This window comes from Lucilia cuprina, chromosome 4 (genome assembly GCF_022045245.1).
Source record: "Lucilia cuprina isolate Lc7/37 chromosome 4, ASM2204524v1, whole genome shotgun sequence".
Classification (NCBI taxonomy): Eukaryota; Metazoa; Arthropoda; class Insecta; order Diptera; family Calliphoridae; genus Lucilia; species Lucilia cuprina.
The window spans coordinates 2,695,779-2,723,071 of NC_060952.1; the positions used below are offsets into that span (position 1 = coordinate 2,695,779).

Below are 27,293 nucleotides of genomic sequence, written 5' to 3' on the forward strand. Positions count from 1 at the left end.
CTAACTAACTAACTAACTAACTAACTAACTAACTAACTAACTAACTATCTTATGAACTTAATAACTGATTAGTTTTTTGATTAATCTAACTTGTGTGCTCATGTAAAGGGGTCTTAAACAGTTAATAGTAAATTTTCTGCAAATTATAAGTTGTATTGTATTAAGTTGTAAATCTTATTATATTTTTATAATTTACAAAAGTTTAGATACTACAGTAAAATATATTAGTTATTTCCCATATCTGCATTAATAAAAAACTAATTAAAAACTGAATCCATTAAAAACCTTATCAAAAGCTATTTATTATGATCAATAAATATGACTTTAATATACATAAAATATGACATTTTAAACTAGATAAATAATAGCGAATAATAGTGAAAAAATTAAGTTTCTTGTAAAAAACTAAAACCTTTTTTGATTTTATAAATTCTCAGAATTACTTAATGTCTTCTGTCATCAGGTGACCCTGAAAATTTTAATTCTCTACTAAACTTGTTTCCTTAATTCTGTCGATTACAAGAAGAACCTAAAGACCTTTATTATTAGCTGTATAATAAAATTCTACAGCTAGAATAAATTGTGATTTGTAAAACAAGTTTTGGCTTTAAAACAAAGAAAGGAATCATCTAGAAAGGAGTCTGGGCAAAATAAACAAAAAATCCAAGACTTTAAACAAGTTGAAAGGAATTTTTTTATTAGCTTTATTGTAATTGACCACAAAATAAAAGAATTGTAAATAAAAAAACAAAAACAAACTAGAAAATAATAATAAGCAATGAAATGGAAACGATCAAGGCTGGTACAGAACTTTTAACTAACTAAGTATTATGTGCGAGTGTGAGAGAGTTTATATATGTGTGTCTTAAGAACAAACTGCATCTTTAAGCTTGAACTATAGTTAATAATGATTATTTTTCTAGTATCATTCAATATCTCTAAAGTTAATGATGCATTTTAAGGGGATTCCTTTTTTTACAAAACAAAAGACTAGTATTACAAGATTATTTAACTCCACGAGTAATAATTAACACACTGCACAATATTAAGTTAAAGGCGAAGAATTCTTACAGTTTAAATACTATTGACAAGTAATAAATGAATTTGTTAATTTTTTTGTTTTACTTGTTTAATTATAGTGTTTGTGTCATTAGTTGTTTTTTATTTTACCTTTACAAAGTAGGCATATGTTAAACTGATGGCAATTGTGGGAAAGGGCGAACTCATAAGTGGAAAATCTCTCGTTCTGGGATCTGATTTATTGTCCATAAGATCTCGCCAGCCATCATAAATTGCTGTGACAAAATTCTGAAAATAAAAATGAAATAGAAAAAAATATGCATAAGTAAATAGTTTATATGTATGTAAGTTTGTATACTTTTTATAATCTTATAATGACTAACAAAGATGTTAAGTAAATAATTGAAGAGATGAGTCTTAGTTTAAACATTTTCTGGGAATATCATGTCATACTTTAAGCAAAGTTAATAGTTTAATAGGTTTTTTTAATAGATTGGAATTCTTATGAATAAATTATTTACTTTTGTTTTTGTTTTCAATATATTTATAAAAAAGAAAGAAAATGTTGTTTCGATATTTATTCAACTTTTTAATGTAATTTTCTTTACAGGATATAAAAAGTTCTCGAAAGATGATAAAATAATTGTTTACATTTTGTTACAAAATATTTGTTTACATTTGTTTTTTTTTTAATTCATAATCTGAAATTTATTACCATTATATTGTTTGTTTAATTTATGAATTTATTATTGAATAAAATTCCATAAATTAATTCTTTTTATTTCACAAATTTATTAATAATATCTTTTTTTACAATTGAAGTTGTTTTTAATTTGATGTCAATACTTTCATTGATAAATTTCCATAATTGTAATGGAATATTTTGTTTTAATGATAAAAAAAAAAATAAATAATATAGAAAAAAACCAGCTGTTTCATAATTATTAATTTGTTAATAACAAAGACTAAAAACAATAAATTAAATTAAAGATTTAATTTTTTAAAGTTTAAAGGAATGTAAGTATTATTTATAAATAATAAATAAATAAATAAATAAATAAATAAATAAATAGATGTCTAAGCAGAAAATTATTTGTCGTCAATGATGACCTTAGAACTTTTATACTTTAAGCGCAAAATACGTAAATAAAAAAATAAATTTAAACAAACAAAAGTTTACCTTAGAACTTTAAGCAAAAATTACTTAGAACAAATCATGACTGTGTAATACTTCTTACAAGTAGTTGAATTATCAATCAAAATTGTTGATGTCTAAACATGTGGCATACTTACAAATATATAACAATTTTGTAAACAATTTTATGTAAAAATTTAGCTTTTTATTATTTATTTAAATTTTTTTCGTTTTTAGAAATTTTCTCTAAAAAATTTCAAAGAATTAATTTATTGAAAGCACTGTGTGAATAGAATGGGAATATAAGAAATTGTTTTTATTTTCTATAATTTCCTGCTTTTATGTAGTTTACCTTATTTAATTAATAGTTTCTAAATGTGTTTGTTAGAATTTTAGTTGCAAATTTAAAACAACAACATACAGTGACGTCGCGACGCAAGAGTTGCCAAATCTAATAACAAAACAATATTGTTTACATTAAAATCCGAATAACATTAATGTACAAATGGATTATACCATAAACTAACCATTAGACAATATATTCAGTAGACACAAGACCGAAGACTAGTTTGTGGAAAAGTGAAGAGACCAATAGACTTATTAGAAGACTAAACAATAGACAAGATAATAGATCAGTTCATAGACTATAGACCACAGAATTGTTCATACACTAAATTAGTCCATAGACCATAACAGTCAATATACTAGACCATAGACAAGACCAAAGAGTAAACTACAATTTTGACTAGACCAGCAATTGTTCACAAACTAGTTAATACACTAGTCAGTTGCTAAATAAATAGCCAAGATAATAGACTAGTCCACATAGACTATACCACCGACCAGTCAATAGACTGGTTCATGGACTGAACTAGCAGACGATTGTCACAAACTAGTTAATAGGCTAGTCAGTAGACTAATTAATATTCTAGATAATAGATTAGTTCATAAATAAGTCCATAGACTAGATCACTGACTACTCAATAGACTTGTTCATATACATTCATGATACACTATAGACTAGTTTACAAACTACCCCGTATCCTAACCAATGAACTAAGGACTAGTCTATAGATTAGTCCTTGAACTAATTAATACAATGGTCAACATATAATACCATAGACAAGACCAAAAATTTAACTATAAACAAGTCTATTGCTTTGACATACCGATTCTTCTAAAGATTATTTTATAGACTAGTGTCTTAACTAGTCCATAGTCTGGTCATGGACTAGGATGTTAGTCTATAGATAATTACATATAGTAATCAATAAACTAACTAGACTATTAAACTAAACCATCCAAAGAAATACTTTATTATAACTTTTGCACAGTTACTAACAAATAAACAGCAACACTAGCTAAGTATAACAGTTAAAATCTCTTATATGTATTTTTCGAACACACATTAAAGAGAACACTGAACACTAACCAATGCTCTGGCTATTGTTTTGTTTACAATTTCTTAACGGTATTTAATTGAGTGTTTTTTTTATTTTGTTGTAGACATTGTTGTTGGGGGTGTGAATAAATTGAAAATAATTTCTAAAACGTTTAACACTGCGTATGATTAATATGTTTGGCTAAATAAAAGAATTGTTGTTTAATTTCTTTTTTTTAAATACGAATGAATACTCTGCCTTCGTAATTGTAGAACTTTGTTTGAAATTTTAAATATATTAAATATGTTAAATATTTTTAACCTAAAATAATTGCAAAAACATTTGGAAATAAATTAAAAACAATTGAATAAAACATTTTATTAATTTGTTTTGTATAACTAAAACAAAAACATTTCATTGTTTATTTATATATGTTAGACTAAGTTCAGCGACTTTTTAGATTGCACATATATATAAACATTTTAAACAAATTTTATTTATAATTAGAGCAATTTATATGTAGTAAGCAAAGCATTCATAATATAGTTTTAAATTCTGCAAATAAAATTTACTGATTGTTTTTTTTGTTTTAAAGTAGAATATTTTGTTGTTGTTTATCAAACAACTATAGCAAATTGTGTTGAACTTTTTAGCCACAATAACATATACAATTATGAACAAACATTTTTAAGCTTAATGTGTTTGTTATTTTAAATGAAAAATCTTTGTTGAAATTATTATTACTTATAACTTAGATTGATTAAATTGATATGCAAGAAGTTGTTGTAAAGTTAACGTTATGGTTCTTTGCTTGATTTTGTAATGAAAAATATTTTTAATTTAAAAAAAGTTACAAAACTAATTTCAAGGTAATTACTGTAATTTAACTAAGCTGCTAATGTATGATGAATGAAAGAAATCATATAATTTCACTTTTTTATTATTAAATTACAGCATCTTTATCGTATAGGTAGTAAATAAAAACTCTTTAAATTCTATTACAAAACCTGCGTGTTTCTTGTGTTTTGGGTGATTGTTGTCGCTTTTTTAAGATTTTATGTGTAATGTTTATATATAACGTAACTGTTAGAGATTTACTTTTTAGGTTTGAATGTTGTTTTTGAAACCAAAATAAATAAAATTATTTAATTTTTGTGGTTTTTTGTTGGTGTTTAAATAAAACAAATAAAACACGCTTGTCATGTGTTTGTAGGAAAACAAACCCATAAATTTATTTAAAGAAATAAATTATTTGTTTTCTTTATTTTTTTTTAATAAAAAGAAATTTTGTCAAGAAATTTAAAAATTAACTTAAAATTTAAGTTTTTTTGTCTCCATTTCCGTTAATTATTTCACAATTTAAAAAGTTTCTCTCTCTCTTAACGGAAATATTTAATACTTGTACTTAAGATTTGTAATTATAAGAAAAGTAGATGGATATTTTTAAACATATTTGCTTTAAATGTCATTAAAGTCACAAAACAAAAAAAATTAATTTCAAATATATGTTCTTTTTCATTTTAGTTTATTTTTTAACTTAATTTAAATTAAATACTATATAAGGCAAAATCTGGATTTGATTATACATAATTTGAAAAAAAAACCCAGCAAAAAGCTTCATCACCATGTATGAAGTTAAAATGGTAGATAGTCTACCATTTTACTTATTTTAATATAGCAATGTTATTGGATGTAATGACATTACAAGCCGCAACTGCTTACAAGTAATACAAAAAAGTAGACAATGTAAATAGTACGTTAAAACGTAGGGGAAGATGATTAATGTATTTAAAAGTATTTATATAATACATTATTAATAAGACGTTATTAGACTACTTATATGTAATCAGGGCTACATATAGTAGTCATTGAATAGTATGTTAAAAGGTAAGTAGCTACAACTGAAAGTCATTAGCGAGTTTTTGCTGGGATATTTTCTTTTACCTTACTGTAGCTTAGTTTTTGTTATATTTTTAATATTGTTATTATAAATTACATACTAGTAATACTAGTTTTGTTATTGTTTTTTCATATGCATTCCTTTACAATTGTTTAATATTGTGCAAAGTTGTTTATTAAAATTATTGATAACATTTAGTAACAGCTATTTAATGCCGGCATTTCAAGCCGTATAAATACGTATAAAAACTATTATAAATTCTAGAACAATTATTATTTTATTCTCTCTACAGCTAACAGTAGAATAGCAATTATATGAATTAATAAAAAAAAATCCCACAATATTTTGATAATTGCTTAAGATTTATATAATTAATAAATATTTATAAGAAAAAAATAAACTATTACATAAGTTATTTCTGGATAAATATTTTAATTGGAAATTAACTACTAACATACTTAATATAATTGCTAGGTGTTTAATTATCGTTATTTTATTTTGAGAAGGTAAGTAGCAATATATGACGTAGTTTTTTTTTAATACAAAAACAATTTCATTGAACTTTGTATATTTGTTTATTACAACAACATGCAACTCTAGTTGGTTTTGAATTGCAATAAGTAAATTTTTTATATTTGACTATATTCAATCTTTTAAACCCTTCATTATGAAAAGCATTTAATTAAAATTAATATGTATTTAATTACTATAAATTAAAAAAAGTAAATTTATTTTCTTTTAATTTTAATTCATACAAAATCTTTCAACCCTCTATTAACTTGGACAATAACTAAATAATAATTTATGTATTTTACATTTTGTTCATTTTTTTATACAATATATGCTGTTATATATTGAAAGGAATTTTTATCACATTTCCCTTATTTATTTAGGAATTTAAAACAAGGAACTTTGTAAAATTAACTCTAAAATTAAAATTCAGTTCTGAAATAAACATGTATTTCAAGTGTTAAAAGAAAGAAGCATTCAATTGTGTCGGCTATCTAAAACTGTACAAAACATACTTCACTTCCTTTTACATAGTTACTATCTGCACCAATCATATCCAAAACTAAAATGAATTACAACTCTCATGTATGGACGGATGCTTCAGTCTTTTTAACAGTAGGCTCTCCTACGCCATTGAATCACTTAAGCATCATCACAATGTGGAGCGAGTTTCACTATTCTTTTATTATTTTGAAATTAAGGATTTTTTTTGGCGAAAGCCGCATATTTACACACGACACTCATCAAGAGTTAGTTTTAATTCAATATAATTGAAAGGAAAAAGGCTTAAGAAGTAAGCCGGAAAGACCTTCGTTATTGAGAGAATAGTAAAAGACTTATGAAACAAACGTAATTTAATAGGAAATGAATGTTTATCCAAAAGTCTTAAGAAACGAACTTTTCTTCTAGTACAATATGGCGCAATGCAAAAAGACTTAAGAAACAAACATAAAATAAAAAGATAAACATAAACATAAACATTAAAAAACTTAAGTAACAAACTTAATTTTCAAAAAAATATGGCCGTAAGGAAAAAGATTTAAGAAGCAAACCTCGAAAAAATACGAAAATAAACAAAAGACTTAAGAAGCAAACAGGAAATGAATGCATAGATTTAGGAAACAAACTTTATATTGAAACGAAGTAAAAGAATTAAGAAACTAACTTTAATTTAAGCCTATTAGTGATAAAAATAAATATTTTTCCTTGATAAACCTTAAAAAAATATTTAACATTAATACAAAGTTAATTTATAAATAATTGCAAACCTTTAAAAAATACGTATTTGATTAGAACAAAACAACAAAGTGTTAAATAAAAATTAGTTAGCAATCTTAACAATTAATAACAATTATATAACAGCAGAAGTTGAATTAATAATTATAAAAATAAGCATTAAAAAGAATACAAAAAATTTAACAAATATTTCAAATAAATCATAACAGCTGTCAAACAAATACAGAAAAAAATAACGTTATACAAAACACATTTAACAAAATTAAAAAAAATGGTTATGGTTGGTTAAAGTTAAAACGAATTTGTAGCTGTTAAAACCTTTTTTTCTGTACATATTAAATTGTATAAAACTATTTGTACTGTCAAAATACCAGCAGATTAACTGAAAAAAATCATTATTACTATATACTACATACAGACAGACAGACATATGTATGTACTTACTTATATTTACCTAAGATGACTGTTTTATATTTTTAAGTTATTTAGTGTTTCTACGGTTTTTCCTTTATTTTAAACGCGTGTGAATTTTCGTTTTACAAATTCATCAACGCTAATTTAACAACTTAAGAAAAAGGGGGTCACTAAGTTATTAAATAAATACAGCGAGAAAGGTAGTGAAACTAACTATATTAGTTATTGTTAATAAATGACTAAAATATGTTACACAAAAGCATGGCAAATAAAACATAATTATAAACAAAATCATTAATAATAAAATATTTCATAATAATGTTTATCAGCACTAAATCAAAGAAAATACTAATTATTAAATGTTGTACAAAAATATTTATGAAAACAAGAATTTCAGATTCTGTCTAGAGTTAAGTTTTAGTGTTCTTAATATATTATTCTTGGAAATTTAGTTAAAGTCATAAAATTACTATAAATATCTAACAGTTTGGTTTTTTCAGAATTCAAATTTATTTTAGAAATTTTATATTTTTCTTTTTGTGTTACCAAGCCCGCTCCCATATATAATTTTTTTTCTAACTTATAGTAATGGACTTTAGAACTTGGCTTTACCAGCGTCACTTAAGATATTTATTTTTAAAAAGTTTCAATACTTTAACACAGAATTTAAAATGTTTACTTTTTTTAACATATCAACAACAAATATTTTTTACGGTTTTGATTTTAAAAGAAAAAAATTTATGAATATTACTGTATTTTTTTCAAAATTAATTTTTTGTTGATTTAATTTGAACTTTTGGTTTAATAAATTGCTTCGAAAAATTCTAGAAATATTTTTTTATTTTCTTGTTTTTTTGTTGTTTATTTAAATTGACGTAAAACTGCTAATTTCTTTATATTTTTTGTGTGATATCTATTGTTATTAAATTGAAAATGTTTTTGCAAAAAATTTTTGCTTTAAGTAAATTTATAAATAATAGTAGAAATTTTAAATGAAATTTAGATAAATAATAAGTAAAAGTAAATAGTTTTAGACTTTAGACTAGACAAATAATAACTAAAGAAAAACTTTGTTATGAGAGAGCAAAGAATTAATTAATTTGTTTATATTAAAAGAAATGTAAGTAATTTATTAGAGGATGAAAATTTCAATATATTTTGACATCGAAAATATACTCTAGTACAACCATGGATAATTCTAGAAATTAGTCTTTAGTTTTGTCTATATACTTGCCAACAAATCAATAAATATACCAGTCCATATATTAGCCTTTAGATGACTCCATAGTAAATAATCAAACTGACAAAGTAATTTGAAGACTAGTCCATACTACTTATATGAGTCCTTAGACTAGTACATAGAAAGAATACCGTCTAGTTAGTACATGGACCAAATAGACCTGCCAATGAACAATTATTTGACCGTGTAGATATTCTATCGACACTATAATGGTATGTGTTCTTCTGAATTTAGGGGACTTGTTGCCATGAATCGCATATTTTCACATGATATTCATCAAGAGCACATCCATTCTGTCTGGAATTAGATCGAGACGAATGAATTAGAGCAAGGGGATGATATTATTCAAGATATATCTCCCCTTACAAACAATATGAATACGAAAATGATTTTCTTAATATCGGACGATAATAGCCTGATAGCTTTGTAGGGTTTTTTAGCAACAAACATTATTGATGAAAAGTAGAGAATAACCTCAAGAATTAGAAAATACCGAAGCGCAATTTAATACTTTTAATAAAAATAATTGTTTAGATGTAACAAATTGTGTTTATATTAATTTTTGAATTAATTGAAATCATTAAAATAATAAGTGTAAATAAATATATATTTTTAAATACCTGATTTTTATAACAAATTCTCAATATGTTAATTAAACTGGTTTTAATAATAATTTACAATTTTTATTTTATTTTAAAACATTAAAACCCCAAAAAAATAACTAATAAATTATTTAATGTTTAGAGAAAAATAAACATTCAATCAAATTTTTATTTAAATAATATTAACTAATAAACTTAAAACTTGACACTTTTAATCGATAATATATTTTATATTAAAACGATTTACAATTTGATAATAATACAAATATAAAAAACTATTTGAAATCTGTAATTTAACAAGTTTCACAAAATTTAACTTATGACACAATCACCTGTCACATAGATGAATGGACATACAGTGAAACAATAAAAATCGCTGTACATAAAATTTTACATTCCATCAGTCAGCCTCAAAAAACATAATAATGATGAATAATACTGCTGATAATGTTGCTGACAACAATAGATGATGCTGTGAATTTGCTGAAAAGAAGCTGATTTGTATAGTGTTAAAAAAGATGTTAAAACTACTTAAAATTAAAGAAATATTTATCTTTCTTTCTATTTTTGTTTTTTTTTTTTTGTAAATATAAAAGTAGTGTATAATCACAAGGCCATCTCAAGTAGCTTAACAAATTCGATTGTATGTAGTTTTTGTTTATTTCTTAAAAGCTGGGAGTCACTACTTATAGTTTTTATTTTTATTATTTCTGTATTTCTTGGTAATTTGTTTTGTTTATTTTAGTTGACCAAAAAAAAAAATTGTAAATACATGAAATAGTCATTGGTTAAATATTTAACAAAACTACTTTTTTACATATTAAAAGGAATTAATAGGGGGTAGGTGGTAGGCTAAGATGTAAGCCGAATAATCTCTATAATAATTCTTAACATAATTTGTGATTTTAAGTTTTAGTTAGTAGTGACTGATTACGTCTCAGTTAATTACTCCAATTGAAAATTTATATTGATTTATCTAAACTTTATAACTTTAAAAAAGGAACTTTTGTAAAAAAAATTATAAAATGACCACACCTCTAGCTGAGCTTAATACATAAACTATTTTAATTATAAATCATGGGAATGTTAAAATTTTTGTTGCTAATTTTTGAAAAAAAAAAAAAGAAATACCATATCGTTTTAAAACCTTATTTTATTAACCATTTTTTATGAAGAGAAGGCGATTGTAAATACATATGCATTTTATTTATGTATCTGTTTCTTTTTTAGGCGGAAGTCTTTAACTTCTTTTTTGTAGAGGGTTTGATTATTCAATCTTTGTTTTTATATAAAATGTCTACAAATCTTATTGTATGTCTCATCTTCAATGAACTTCAATTGAAATTTCTCACAAAAAAACTGTACATATATACATACGTATGTATGTATGTGAGTAATTGTTTTGTCAGCATTTGTTAGTTGTTACTTTATCTTAAAGAAAGAAAACAAAAACTCATCACCAACCTCATGTGGAGTTTTTATTTATAGTGTTTTTTTGTTTTTGTCTATTTAAACATATTTAATGCTACTATTAACCTAAAGAAATAATAGATATTTCAACACTTTTACTTTCATTTGCTTAATAAAAGCCGCAAAACTTAACAAATCCTCAAACAAATAAAATACGGTGGTAAAATGTGTTTTTGGAATAAAATCAGCAGTCTCTTAAATGTTTCAAATAACATTTACATAAACATACATTTATCTATGTATTTTATTTATAAATGACGGTGAATATTTATGTCAAATCTTAAGCACCTTTAACAATGATTTGAGAAAAAAACGAAAACACTATGTAATAAATAAAGGAGAAAATACAAGAAAAAAAGCTGCAATTTATTACCAACTATGCAAACTACAAATGTATGAGTACAGTAGTAAGTACGGCTTACAGAACTTTCTGGCTACAAAGCTTAAAATATTTAAAAGCTTCTTTGTATTAAATGAATTTTTACATAAAAAAATCTTTTTTATATCAAAAGCTTTTAACAAAAGCTTTTCCATAAAACTGCATAAATGCCGAGCTTTTTATAAAAATATGTAAATAAAAGGCTTTTTATATTATTTTTTGTAAAAATTTAAATTATTTAAAAACTTTTATAAGTTTTTATAGAAAAGCTTTTTAAAAGCTCAAGTTCAAAATTAAAAAATAAAGAATTTTTTATTTTTTGTAAAAATTTAAATTATTTAAAAACTTTTATAAGTTTTTATAGAAAAGCTTTTTAAAAGCTCAAGTTCAAAATTAAAAAATAAAGAATTTTTCAATAAACAATTTCTTTCAATAGAATGTTTCTTTCCATCCAAAATATGGCAAGAAAAAATAAATAAAAAACATTTTCGAAAAATAATTGGTCTCACCAAAAAATAAAAACTGTTTTAAAAAAAGTCCCAGTGCTCCACTGTTCATAGCACAAGTATTTTTTTAAAAAATAAGAGTACAAAAAAACTCTAATAATAAAATGGGAAGAAAAAACAAAAAAAGTTAAAGAAAAAATATCAAAATTCGAACAAACCAGCAAGTTTTATAATTTTCTATGGTAAACCATGATTAGTGGATGATTTAGTAATTTTTCATTTATTACAACTTGATGGTAAATAATAGAGTTTACAAACAATGGACCAACACTTTCAAACAAACTTCTCTTGGATGCTGTAATCATTGAGATTTAAGACACGAGTAAAGTAAAAACTGGCAAACACTGGGAGGCAAGTAAACACCCGTAACACAATTAAAAAGCGAAAACAACAACAGACCCAGACTTAGTCTCAGACACACACACATTCACATTTATAGGTCAAGTTGAATTCAATTGATTTTCAAATGATGGCGGGCTCTCTGGATGTTGTTAAAAGTTGTCTAGATGTCTGTCGGTCTCAATGACTGGATTTTTATTGTTGTTGTTAATATCTTGTTTTACTATTTCACTTTCGTTACATTCAGTTTCCAATCTTTTTTCAAATTTTAAAAGTAGTTTAAAAACTTTTATTTTCATTATGAATACTTAATGTTGTTGATGTGAGCAACAACATTGTGCTGGCTGCTGTTGCTGACTTGTTTAATGATAATAATGAAGCTGCTGTCTCAGCTAAAGATGATGATGATTTGTTTTTGCTGCATATGAAACTACCTTTACTAGTTTTATAATTTTTTTTCTCATTTGATATTTTTTCAATATTTTCTCAATTTAAACTTTTTTTATTGTGTTCATTTTATTTTTTGGTATTTCTAAAAGGGGGTCGTTTATTGTAAAAGAGTTGAAGAAGAGTGAAGAAGAGTTTGGCAGTGATACAAGTTTTGACCGCTTCAAAAGCAGCTTATGCAACAAACCTTCATAATATTTAAATTTTCGTTTTGTTTTTGTTATTATTATTATTATTTTTTTTTTTTTTTTTTTTGAAATGAATTCATGGTTTTTAATTTATAAATATATTCATCCCAAAAATCTATATTCCTACACGCGTTTATTTTTTCACTTAAATTTGAGAAAAAATATAAGTATGAATGACTTAATGTGTATTTTTGGCTTATAATGGAATGCATTTTAGTTTATTTTATAAACCTGATTTCTATCTTTAACCAAAAGATATTTCTATTTAAAATAAGCTTATTTTATGTTTATCTCTGTCAATTAAGACAGTAGTTTAAATAATTGATTTCCGCAAAATTATATGTTTTAATTTTTTTTAATTCTTTAAGGAAGTCGTCGTAGAGATGTTTTAGAATAATTTTTTTTCTCGCAATAAATAATTTTTAATTAAAATACATATACAAACACGCTATTAAACAATTACTTAGAAAATTAACTAGTTTCTGTTCTGTCTGGGCTAAATAAGGAAAACTTGTATTTTAATTTGTGGAATTTTTTACAAATTTGTATATTTTTCTTAAATTAAATAAATTTTAAAATCCTTATAAGAATTTGTTGAATATTTATATATGTTTAATGCAAATAGTTATGTAACAAAAACAAAAAGTTTTCAGGAAACAATTTAAACAGTTAAAAAAACAAATGTTAGAATGAAATTGCCTTATGGATGTTTTTAATTTTAAATTATCTTTTTAGTTAGAACCTACAGAAAAAACGACAAAGTGAAAAGATAGAGAGAGAAAGACGAGATTGAACAGCTAATAGGAAAGTCTTTTAAGACATAGTTTTTATTATTTTAAATATATAATTGTCGACCAAGTTGATATAAATTGACAAATATTTGCATTTGTAATGTTTATAAACAAGAAGTAAGCAAAGTAAACATTTAAGGTAGTTGCATGTTTAAACTTGATTTTATGCAAAAGAAAAAAGAAAACAATGTGCAAATGTTGAAATGGGTTGAAACAAATGGGTCTGTTTGCATAATTTAGGTCAAGTTAGAATGTTAAACATATTCAACTCGTGCCGTATTGATTTCATTATAAAGTTTTAATAAATCACTTGACCGTAAAAAGGGGAAATATAAAATAATGTAAAAAAATAATGTCAATTCATAAACCTCCATACATATCGTAGGCTTAGCGGCTATAGTCTAGTCTATAGTCTAGTCTATAGTCTAGTCTATAGTCTAGTCTATAGTCTAGTCTATAGTCTAGTCTATAGTCTATAGTCTAGTATATAGTCTAGTCTAGAGTCTAGTCTATAGTCTAGTCTATAGTCTATAGTCTAGTATATAGTCTAGTCTATAGTCTAGTCTATAGTCTAGTCTATAGTCTAGTCTATAATCTAGTCTATAGTCTAGTCTATAGTCTAGTCTATAGTCTAGTCTATAGTCTAGTCTATAGTCTAGTCTATAGTCTAGTCTATAGTCTAGTCTATAGTCTAGTCTAGTATAGTCTAGTATAGTCAAGTCTATAGTCTAGTCTAGTATAGTCTAGTCTATAGCCGAATCTATAGTATAGTCTAAAGTCTAGAGTCTATTATATAGTCTAGTTTTTAGTCAATCTATAGTCCAGACTAGTCTATTGTTTGGTTTATAATCTAGTCTTTTGTTTAGTCTACTCTTCTGTTAACTTTAATGATTTAAAAAAAACTCAAACCCTTCTGTTGTCCAAACAGCGACATGTTTAGATCGGTACAAAAGCGAACTACTAAAAACTACTTTGATTGTACTTGCTGTAAACATTACGCTTGCAGCAGTATTGTTTCAAATAGCTTTAACAAAAATGTGTGCAACAACAAGAGCAAAATTGTTACAACATTTTAAAGAAAAACACAACAAAATAGCAACAAAAGCAATATGTAGTAATAACGCGCTTTTAATTGCAAAGTCCTAAAAAAATATTAAAAAACAAATGCTTTAGTAATTGGTGCAAATCAAAAGCTTTACAAGAGTTTTAAGCGAAAAAAAGTATAAGTGTTTCATTTGCTTCACTCGTACATGCTACATTCTCCTTTTAGAGAATGAACATGAGTGAATATGTGTTGGATGGTCGTGATGATGATGATTACGTTGATGGTGGCATAATGAATGAATGACTTTGCTGCATATTGTTATTGTTGGTGGCATACTATACATGTTTTAGCTGAAATAATAAACACTCAATCATTTGTTAAGAAGTTGTTGTTTGGGTTTTTACTCTGAAATAAAATTAACTCTTAAAGCTTTTTTGTGTTTGTTTGCTTTAAAAATGTTTACATCTGAATTATTTTGGACTTCAAACAACCGGCTTTATATGAGACAGCAATGGTTTAAAGAAAAACTGCAGCACACAAATCAAAATTGGTAATGATGTCTAAAACCAGCATTAAACTACAATTTTGTGGCACTTACTCACTCATTCATCCAGCACGAATATTGAGGCATGCATGCTGCTGTCTAAGAAATCTTTGTAGAAATAGTAAAACAACTCAACTTTGATTTCAACAAGTTTTTGAAGCAAATTTTTGTTTGTAACAAAATCATAGGTATTAGTTATCGTTGCATGTTATTTTATAATTGAAAGCGAATTCTGTTCAGATAATTCTTTTAAGACGATATAATGCTCATTTACCTCTAGAGTGTTGTAACGCAAAAATTCGAGGTTTTTGAATTGAAAAGTTTTTCCATATAATTTTCATGTGTTTATTAGTGTGTTTTTAAAATTTGTATATACCCACTGTGCAATTTGCATGCTGTTATTATTTAAAATTACTTAGAAATATAAAATTGAATATAATCATGTTTAAAACATTCATATTTAAATAAATATTATATTCAATTATAATTTCACCTGTTTCTTTCCTGGTTGTTATAAAAAACAATAAACTGACTCTATTTTCAGCTAAAAAATACATAAAAACATCTTTTAAAACTTAACAAAACATATATTTATACATATGTATGTACATATGTTCAAAATTCCATACACGTTTTTAAATCTCAATTAAAACTGATTATTAGTTACAGAAAAACAAGTTTAAAAGTTCAAAGAATTCAAAATATGAGATTTAAAAAACAGATTTGTTAAGAAAAATATTCTACTTGAAGATACCGATATTGTCAAGGGTGTAAATAAAGTAAGGTCAGTTATAATAGGCATGAATGAACATGAATAAACACGATTTTAACAACAGTGTAAATAAACAATAAAAAATAAATAATTTTTTTTATAATTTAATGATATTTTACCAACCTACTCCATATTAAACTGATTCTAAAGTGTCGTTAGCCTTTACAAAAAAAAAACAACAAATTATTAGCAGTAACAGATTAAGTTGAAAATATTTTAAATTCTGAAAAATTTATAATTATTGATTTGTGTTTTAGAAAAACACATGTATACAAATACTTGCTAAATATGACCTAAATATGAAAAAAGGGACTAACTTTTAGTCCCTATATTATTAATATACAAAATTCGCTTTATAAACCTTTGATAAATGTTTATGAATAAGGCAGTAAGTATATATTTAAACTAGCAATTATTTAAGCCCCTTTTTATACATATAATTAGAACTTCAAGTTTATTTAAAATTTTTTAAATTATGCACAAATTTGTTGTCAGTTACGCCCTTTAGCACACAAAAAGTGTTTGTTATGTGGATTTCCTAAAAAAACATTTAAATTCATAAATTTATAACCTGTTCATGTAAGTACACATGTATGTAAACACATATGTATGTGTTTACATGTTTATGAATATGAATTTAACAAAAATTTATTAAATCAATAGTCAATGGAAATCATTGAATTAAGTGACAAAGCAAAAATTTTCTTTACCTCAAAGATGGCGTCTTACAATTATTACGAGTATTATTTTTGTCTAAAGATTTTGTTGTTGTTTTTTTTTTAATTTTTTTTAAATTATATTTGTTGTAATGTACTTAACAAAATAAAATAATTGTTCGAATTACGCAAATCACACATTTAAGTAAAACAACATTTGAAAATTTTAAATGACTTGACATTAAATTTTGATTTTTTTTACGATTTTTGTTTTATTTTTATCTTTCAAATTTATTGAAAAGATTTTTCAAGTCTGTTGTTTGGAAATAATAAATATTGAAAAATCATGCTAGTAAAGGGGTTTTGATTATTTAACAAAATAAAAAATGTTGTAATATTTATTTTACTAATAAACAATAACAACATCGTCTAAAAACTATTACATTTTCTTAACCCTTATGAGGTCATTTAAGAATTATTTTTAATTAAAGTTTTTTTATTTATTTAAAAAAATGAGTTTTTTAGAAATTACTAGTCATGTTTTTGTTAACTTTTAAAAATGTCAAATATAATTTTTATAATTTGGGAGATATTTTTATCGTCCTTGAAATAAAAAGGACTTAAATATAGTAGAATAGATTTTTTCGAAAATAATCAAAGAACTATTTCTACTTATAAATCAAGTAAAAAGTTTTTCACCAAATGTTATACTTTTTCTTCCAAAAGTTTTTTTGATCTAAAACTAAATTTACAATTTGTATCTCTACAAATGTGTTTTTATATAAAAAATGGTTTTCAATAAGAACCAAAACCAATCAAATCATCACAAAGAAGTCTTATTGAACAATATAACTTTTCCCAAAATAGTTTTTTTTAAATTTTAAAAGGTTTCATCAGAAAACAGTTTTTTAACAAAAACGATTTTTTTAAAAGCTTATTCACTAAAAAAGGCTTTTTTTCAAAAAACTTTTTCACCAGAAAAGATTTTAAACAAATAAAAAATAAAACTTTTCTCAAAAAAGCTTTTTCATCACAAACCTTTTTGAAGCCTTTTTTTAAAAACCAAAACTGTTGCCACAACAAAGCTTTTCACAAAAAACATTGTTTTATCAAGACATTTTATTTTATTAAAAACTTCGTTATTAAAAGTTTTCAATAAAACAAACTGTTGCAACAAAAAAGCTTTTCAATAAAAAGTTTTATCAAAAGAGTTTTTACCAAAAACATGTTTCACCTAATAAAGCTTTTTTATTTGTTTTTTTTAGTAAAAACGCCTTTTCCAAAAGTTCGCTTTTTTCACGAAAAAAAACTTTTTTATCAAAAAAAGCTTACATTTTCGAAAATATATTTTATTTTTTTTTTCTATTTTCTCACTGAAAATAGTTTTCTTTATTTGTTTGAAGAAGCTTTTTTTAAGATTTTTACAGAAAAAGTGAGCTTTTAGCGAGGAACTTGTTCTTTGTAAAATGTTCAATAAATGAAAATATTATGTTTCTATCACGTAATGTACGCAATATTCGTCCAGTGTGACAAAGTTTATATTTTACTTACTTCTAAATCCATTTCACTTATCAAGTGTAGAAAACATGTTATCTTTATTATAAATAATTGCTATCGATTTTGTTCACATTAGGATTTTTTTTTTTGGATTTTTAACAATTTATATGTAATTTTAAAATTATTTATTACTTTTTAATTAATTAATAAATAGTAAGGTATTTGGAATTATACACAATCCTGCTTTAATTCCTGTATAATTCAACTTAACACATTAGCAATTATTTTACTAACACCATAATTAACCTTTAATTTTGATATATGCAATATTTTCAATATGCAACAATAGCAACTACAAAAACTTTAGAATTGCCATCAATTTTAAATGTCTTTTTTTAGCAGCACAAAAAAAACTATAGACGTGCTATGGCAGGAAAATTAAATAAATAAACAATGCAACAACCGTTTACAAACTGAATTGTTTAAATTATTAAATTAAACACAAAAAAAATCAAGAAAAAAATAAAACAAATACAAAACAATATTTATGTATTTAACAGTTTAGATAAAATATTTAACATTTATATTTATACTTTTGATTGGGTAGGGGAAGTATGTATGTTTAAGCAAAGTCTTGGTAAAATAAAAATGTTAGAATTTGTAGTTAACAACAAACTACAAGGGTGCTTAAGAAAATAGGAAAATTTTTAATAAAAATATAATTGCTAAAAGTAATCTATAGATGGTAATTAAAATTGTTAATTAATTTTATTAAGTTTATTATTAAACTTAAGTTATTTCGTTAGCAACGTAATGTATTTGTAATTCGTTTTAACTCACAATTATTATTGTATCTATTTATTTTCCTATCACATGTATCTAACAACACCTACCTGTTTGTACAACTACCTAGACATACACACATACATATATTCATATGTATAAGAAGATAGATAACATGGGAAAAACTAAATAAAATTGTATATTATTAAACTTTTTTTTTCGCTGTTAGATAGAAAAAACCTAGACCACTTTATCACTGCTACACATATTATTTCATAAGAACAAAAAAAATCAAATCAACAGGCCTCTAACACTTCCTTGGCCCCTCTAATGCTTCTTTAATACTTTATTCTTTGGATTTTGTTATTGTTTTTGATTTTTTTTGTATTAAATTTAAGTTTAAGTATTGTTAGTGTATAATTGTATTTGCTATTGTTATTATTAGTGTTAAATGTTGTTGGTGCTGCTGTTATTGTTGTTGTTGTTGTTGTTTTAGTTTCTATTTGTGTTTTATTGGTAGTGTGGCAAAATAGTTGTCGCTCATGCAATCAAATTGACTGATTAACTTTTATTTTCTTTAATTACATTACATAAAATTATTGTTTTTTTTCTTTGCGGACTATTATTTTGTTTCTATTTAAAATTAATAATATTAAAGGTAGAATTCATATTTCAATATATTGACATTAAGTATGTTATGGGCCAAGTTTAACATTGCACATTTTTTTCAATGATAAATATTTATAAAATAAAAATGTTTATATTTTATGCCAAAAATATTTATTAATTCCTTTTCCTAAGATATTACATACACACACAAACATAAGTAAATAATATGATATTAGACTTTTATTTTAATAATTAAACTTTATGTATTTTTTTAATTGAGTCAATTAAATAAAGTGCATAATATCAGTTAATCAGTAATCAGTAACTAGTTTATTAAGTAGAAAATTTAGCATGAAATTTATTATGAAATATTTGAACTTAATAGTTTTAAATATGTACTTTTAAACAATTAATTAAGAGATTTAACCAAAGGTATTAATTTTAATAATTGTTTATGGAAAAGGCCATATTTGATTATATGAATTGTAAAATTTAGATAACAAAAGTTCACCTTAAACTATTTAGATCTAAGTTTAATAAGCTTAACCTTAAACATTTTAATATAAATACTATTTAATCCCAATATTTAAATTCTAAACTCTAAGGTAAATAGGCGATTGGATATTTTATAATCACTTCTGAATTTATAGCATTAAACAGAAATGGATAAATCAGGACTTTTGTACTTTTTAAATTTTGCTAATTTATCCATTGACTCTTTCAAAGATGTGAAAATAGATGAATAGATACGTCCTTAGACAAGGTAAACAAGTTTACTGATTTAGACAAGTTAAAAAACATCCATTGGAATAGTCTATAAACAAAAGATTTCTATTAGACTAGTTCATAAACTAGGGCTTAGGACATACATATAATTGAATAATTTCTAGACTGATCAATAGTTAAAACAACAATTAAGTAATTTAGATAATTTCTGTACTATTTTAAATTTTCAGTTTCCCATGCCCGGTACTAACAATTTAAATCGGAGTTAGGCAAAGAGCTCTCTCATTTTTTGTCGGCTTAAAGGCACTGAATGAACGCTCTTAAATGAGAATTGTAATTAGTAAAGTATACAATTTGCTCTCTAACTGATTTTCTTTGTATTTTTAAACATGTGTGAACACAGAAAGAAGGAGTACAAGAGAGCTCATTTAAGAGCTCTGTTGTTTTTTTTAATTCGCATTATGTTTGGATAAATTAACTTATTTTTATTTTAAACCTTTATTAACTCTCTATTTCTCTCTTTCCAAATTAGTTCTTCAAGTTTTTCTATTAATTTGACAGATAAGATTATTTAAATTTAATATCATAAATCTTTGTCTTATGTACTACAGACGTTTACTCATCATCAAACGTGTTAATCTAGAATTTAGATTTTGTAATCTAGGCACGATTTTATTAAATAAAATAAAGTCATTTTATTTGCAAATATTTAAGAAACAATTAAAATTCTCATGTATATATGTTTCAACTAGGTTTTCATTAAGAAATTTTAAAATTTAAATATTAAAAAATTTAGGATTAAATGCCTATAATTTGAAATAGTGGAGTATTGTTAAAAGTTTAACTTGTTTTAACATAAATTGTTTTGATAAAAAATTTTGCAAAATTTTTAATTTTTGGCTGGAGTCCTCTTTAAATACCACAAAAATGCCAATGAACTGTTTTTTTTTATTGCCACGTCGAAGATAGTTTCCAAAAATAAAATGATTTTAAAATGAATATTGCAAACTTGCAAATTATTTCATATATTTACATAATTTAACAATACCCTTAACAATAATAATTTCAAAATCAAAATGCCGCACTTTTAAAACACACAAGTTAACGTAAATAAAATAATTTTGAAAAAAAATTTTTTTAGAAATCGTTTAACTCAAACGATTTAAATATTTAAACATATTTCTTTTTTGTAGTTTCAAATTTAACAGAAAAAAAGTTTCTACAAAAGAAAAAATTTGCATTTGACATAATTTAAAAGAATAAAATGAATATTAAAAGAAAAATAAACAAAAAAAATACACACACCCAACAAAGATAGACAAAATATTAATTTAAAATGTAAATAAGAAGAGTTTTTCAATAAAAAAAACAAATATTTTAACAATGAAATTTAAAGATTGAGATAGAGAGTGAAATAGAAAAAAACGCAAGTATGCTTTGTTGCACATGTTGCGTTTTTATAATGAATTCAAAATTTATTTTTTTTTTTTTTGAAAAAAAATATTTTACTAAAAATAGAAAACAGGCTAAAAAAAAATTTAAAAATTAATTTAAACCAAAAAGAGAGAGAAAAAAAAACAATAAAACTGCATTGCAACATTACACAGACAAAAAATAAAAACAAGTTTTAAGTTAAAAATACAATACAATTTTTATATATTACAAAATTTTGTGTTTTTGTTTTTAACACTTTTTGTTAAAAAAAAAAAGAAAAAAATAAATAATTAATACTTTTTAAACAATTTTTATTTCCAATTTTTATATTTTTTTTAGTACAATAATCTTAAATTTTCGCTCTTTGTTAAAGTTTAGTAAAAAATTTTAAAACTTGTTTAGGGATACACTTTCAAGGTCATGTTGTTACAACATACCACAATATTTAGCCAAAGCAGCAACTACAGCACCAGTAGCAGCAAATACTGGTAATATGAGCAGTTTATTGCAACGACAACAACAAGTGCAAAAAAACCCAAACTTGAAAATGTGTGTTTTTTCTTTTTTTTGCTTTCATGGCTTCTTTTTTCCATAGAAAGTGGTGTCAAGTTCATTTTCAATTCAAAACAGTAGAAAAAACCCAAGAAAAGTGGCGCGTTTTGTTATTTTTTTTTTTGGCAATGTCATGTTCAAAAGAAATTCTTTCATTTGTTAGTCAGCACTCTAAAAAATATTGTTATTATTCTTTTCAGGCATGGAAAATTGAATTTTTAAAATTGTTTTTTTTTTAGTTTTCAAAAAGTGTAATAAATAGTTAATTAACTAATTATGTCAAGTATGTGGATTGGTTTTTAAACTACTATTCAATATTAGGCTTTTGGCTGGTCTACAGTTAAGTCTATGAACAAGTCTAGTTTTTTTGGATAGCCCTTGGACTAGATAATTCACAAGTCTACAGATAAATCTATGGACTAGTCTAGTCTTTTGGAGAGTGTTTGAACTAGACTTTTTACTAGACATTAGTCAATAGACTTCATTAACACTCAAGTCTTTGAACTTTTATATCTGCCTAGTATATTATAGAATAATCTGTGAACGAAACTCCTAGACTTTGAACTATGAACTTTCTATATACTATGAACTTATAAAATAAACTACTCATTGGATAATTGACTAGTTTACGGAGTAGTATTTTTAACTATTCTATCTATTGTGGACTACTATATTGACTAATTTTTATACTAGAATATTGGCTAGTCTGTTGACAAGACTATTAACTAGTCTTTAAACTATAGACTTGTCTATATATACTGTATGGACAGATATAAAGAATAGTCTATAAAATAGACTTTTGGACTAGTCAACACAGATGTATTGAGAAATATATAGACTAGTTTACAGTAGTACAGTATTAACTAGTCTGTAGACAAGACTATTGAATAGTCTGTGGACTACACGAATGAATAGGCTTTAATTTTTGGTCTCATCTATAAACTAGTCTATGAACTAATATAATGACTAGTCATTGGATAATTAACTTCAAAAAAGTATCAAGTAATCTGTTTATTAGTCTATGACTAGTGTGTGGACTAGACTATTGACTAGTCTGTGGACTAGAGTATTGACTAGTCAATGGTTTTGAATATTGATTAGTCTGCGAACTATACATTGTATTAGTTTATGAGTACTCTCTGAACTAATCTGTATATTAGTCTATGACTAGTCTGTGGAATAGAGTATTAACTTGTCTGTAGACTAGACTATTGACTAGTCTGTGGACTAAAGTATTAACATGTCTGTAGGCAAGACTATTGACTAGTATTTTGATAAAATTGTCACAAACTGCTGATAAAAGAAATACAATATGGAATTTTCCATCCCTGATTCTTTTATTTTTTACGATTACTTCTTGGATTTATTTATTTTTCGAAAATGAAAGTGCAACAATTTATTCAAGGTTCTAGCTTTTGCTAATAACAGTATTAGTAGGTAATGAAAACATTAACTCTAGTATAATATTTAAAAATTAACATTGTTTTTATTTGTTTTTATGTCTGTTTTTGTTGCTAGTGTATTTTTTCTTTCATATAAACAAAAATAATAAAAAAAAATTTTTTGCTGATATATGCAAAATAAAGTTTAAATTATTATTTTTTCCATTTTATTGATGCTAATGAAAATTTCACACCAACTTGTTGTTAGTGGTGTTGTTGATTTAAACAAATGAAATTTTGTTAATAAATTATTCATAAATCCGCTTAAGAAAGAAATAACAGTTATTTTTGGTTAAATATTTCTCGAATATTTTTATTTTCTAGCTTTTTTTGTTGGAGAAAAAAAGTCCAAGTCATTCAAAACATACTCTTAATTATACATTTAAAAAAATTAATTAATTAATACTTATGACTGAAAATTTCTCCGAACTTTTAAATCTTTTTCACACCCTCTGGCATTCTATGAGTTTGGGAAACTAAGCAGTGCTAAATGGTGTTATATTTTTAAAGATTTTTAAGTTAATTTTTATTAAAGCTACTTGAGAAAAGTTCCATTATGGAAGGACTTCCTTTCAGAAAAAATACTTTTATAAAAGGCTCACTTAATGAAGAGATTTAAAAGCAGGACTTTTTAATATGAAGAAAAGGAAAACATTTGTAAAGGTGTGTGTAACAAGTATAGGTTTTATAGTTTAGGTACTTTCATATAAATGAACTTAAATAAAAGAATATTTTGACTAAAAGTACTGAAGTACTTTTGAGAGAAATAATTTATAAAAGTAAGAGTTATCGAGTTAATAAATTATTTTCAAAATATAAATTTTAAACTTAGTAAATAATACTTTAGTAGAAAAGTACTTTTTTTAAGGGATATTTTGTCAAAAAGTTTCAAATTGTATTTTTTTTTAATTTTATAAATTTTCCAAAATAAAAATTTTTCAAAATAAAATTCTTAAAATTAGAATTTACAATCAAATAAATTACGATTTATTCTATTTAAAAGTTTTCTTTGTGAATCAAATTTTTGAAGAATTACTTAGTACTTCATTCCTTTAATACCTTATTCCGTAAAGATTCTGATCTTTAAATTCAAATTCAATACGAAAATTCATTTTGAAAAATTAATTCTCTATTAACATCCGCAAATTCTTTTTATTTTTAATTGAATTGATTTCAACAAGAATTCGTTCTTAAAAAAAATAATCTTTTATAGAATAACTCAGTATTCGTAATTCAGTGAAGGCAGTATTGAAACGACAAAGAATTAGTTCCATACAATATTTTAGTTCTCCATTTACTTTTGTTCTTTGTAAAAAATAAAGACTTTAATTTTAAAAATTGTTTATGAAGAATGTCCTAGCAAGGAAACACTGACACCTTTTCTGTTATTTGTTATTTAAAAAATCTTATTTTTTTAAAATATGTGTTAGAAAATGTAACAGTTTAAAAATATTTTCATCAGCAAATTTTTATAGTTTTTTTTTCTAATTAATTTAAAAACTTAATTTTAATTTATTTTTTAATTTTCAGTTTTTTTTAACAATTCAAATCTTATTTATTTCACTTATTTTTTTTTTATTTACTGAATGAATTGTTAATCATTTTAAACAAAGGGATATTTTTTCACAAATCCTTTTTTCTTAAAAAAAGACATTTTTAATTTTTTGAACTCACCATTTTGACTATTTGTTATTTAGAGAAAATGTGTTGAAAACGTTGTTAATTTCTGTTTCTTTTATTATCCTTTTTAGGAAAAAATTCTTAATAAATTTTGCTAAAACTGTTAATCCTTGCAAATTGTTGTATAACTGTTGCAAACTCTTGGCACGAAATGTTTCAATTTAATGAAAACTGCAAACACTTGTTTATAACTTTTAAACACTTGTTGTTGTTTTAATTTAATATTAATTTCTGTTTGGCTGTTTGTTTCGTTTATTCAAATTTTTAATTCCAAAAAAAAAAAATTGTTTTTTTTTCAACAATTTGTTTAAACTTTGTATAGCTTGTTTTTATTAAAATTTAATTAATTTTTTCCTTGCGTTTTATTTTTTAGAACAAATTTAATTATTTTTTATTAAAAATTCTTTTACTGATTGATTCTTTTCACTTTGTTTTATTTTAATTTTTTGAAAAACATTTTTTTGCTATTTTAATATAAATTAATTTTCTCTTTTCCTTTTGTTAATTTTTTTATTTTATAAAAGCTTTAAATATTTTTAACAAAAAAATAATAAAGATATGATTGAAAAAAACTGTTTTGTGGCACAGAAAATGAAGTGTTCGTCCAACAACGTTTTCGTTCAAATCAAAATCACTGTAATAAGTTTCATTTCGCTTTGTTGCTTTACTTTTATACGGCCCCAAAAGTCTCAGCTTAAACTTGAGTTAAGTTTTTCAAAATTCTGAGTGTGTTTGTTTAAAACTATTGGAGACTGTGTGTGCAGGTGTGAGAGTAGTAGCTATCGACGTGTGTGAGCGCTATTTCTTAAAGTTTTTTATTATTATATTAGCTGTTGTTGTAGTTGTTGTTTTCTTTTCAGTGGGGAGCACCATCAATAGTTATGTTTCACCTGTGGGCTGTTGGTATTGGTGGATATTTTATTTATTTTACTATTATTTATATTTACATAGTTTTGTTTTTAGGACTCAAAAACAATTCAAAACACAAATGTTAATTTCATATTTCATGCAGTACTTTTTAATTGTATTTTTTAAATGATCATTATAAGTAGAAATCACATTCTAGGAGATCATTTCTTCTTAACAAATTGTCGAAGAAATCTCTCTTCAGCATCTCTCTTCTATACGTAGGTGTGTATAACAGTTTTCTTTTGTAGAGATTTTCAAGTTGACGTTATTGTCATCGATCTTACAACAACAGGTGTTGAGTTTTAAATTGTTTTTGTAGTAGTTGAGGTGATTTTTGTCAAGTGTATAATGGAAAGTTTACGTTTTGCTAATAGGTGTTGAAATTCCATTTTGTTGAATACATCTACAATAATTTTAAATTCATCTTTTTGTTTAACTTCTCTTTAAACAATAAATTGAGTATTTTTTGTTATTGTAATGATGTTAAAGTTACTGTTGAGTATTTGATAAAAACAACATTTTAATTAAATAAAATTTTAAGGAAATTATTGTAATATGCGCAAATACTTACGTATTTATTCTCGATGATCAATATTGATTAAATTTAAATTATCTTATTATTAGGAGTATTTATTATTGGTGTTGCAAAAATATATAATTATATATTTTTAATTATTGACTTTCATGTTTATTTAGATAATTATAAATCCATACATATATATATGTATATCTAAATTGTATATCACTTATTTACGGTTAATGATAATATTATTGATTTTTTTTAATATTTAAAACTAATAATTTTGTAAAAAAATTAAAATTTCCAAATGTAATACGTTTTAAATTTCTAATAATTAAGAAATAATTACAACATCATTCATTACACGTAATGTCAAACTTCTTTTCGGTATTTAACCCATTATAGACAAAAATTAAGTCAATAGAATTGCATATAATCTAGTCCATAGTGTCTAGTGTAGTCTAGTCTATAGTCTAGTCTATAGTCTAGTCTATAGTCTAGTCTATAGTATAGTCTGTAGTCTAGTCTATAGTCTAGTCTATAGTCTAGTCTATAGTCTAGTCTA

General features: G+C 24.0%; 1 protein-coding gene across 2 annotated transcripts in view; it reads right to left on the bottom strand.

Annotated features, from left to right (window-relative positions):
- Nucleotides 1-25,948, bottom strand: part of LOC111690486 (elongation of very long chain fatty acids protein) — a 33,908-nt gene extending 7,960 nt beyond the window's left edge. Inside the window, exons 1-2 of one of the 2 annotated variants that reach the window (XM_023452973.2) lie at nucleotides 25,294-25,948; nucleotides 1,171-1,308 (exon numbers count right to left, since the gene is read on the bottom strand). In XM_023452973.2, coding sequence (XP_023308741.1) covers nucleotides 1,171-1,308; nucleotides 25,294-25,296 — 141 coding nt within the window. In that variant the 5' untranslated portion in view covers nucleotides 25,297-25,948. Of the gene's footprint in view, nucleotides 1-1,170; nucleotides 1,309-18,127; nucleotides 18,155-25,293 lie in introns of those variants that run through there. The other variant, XM_046948844.1, reaches the window with a different exon arrangement.
- Nucleotides 25,949-27,293: the final 1,345 nt, after the last annotated feature.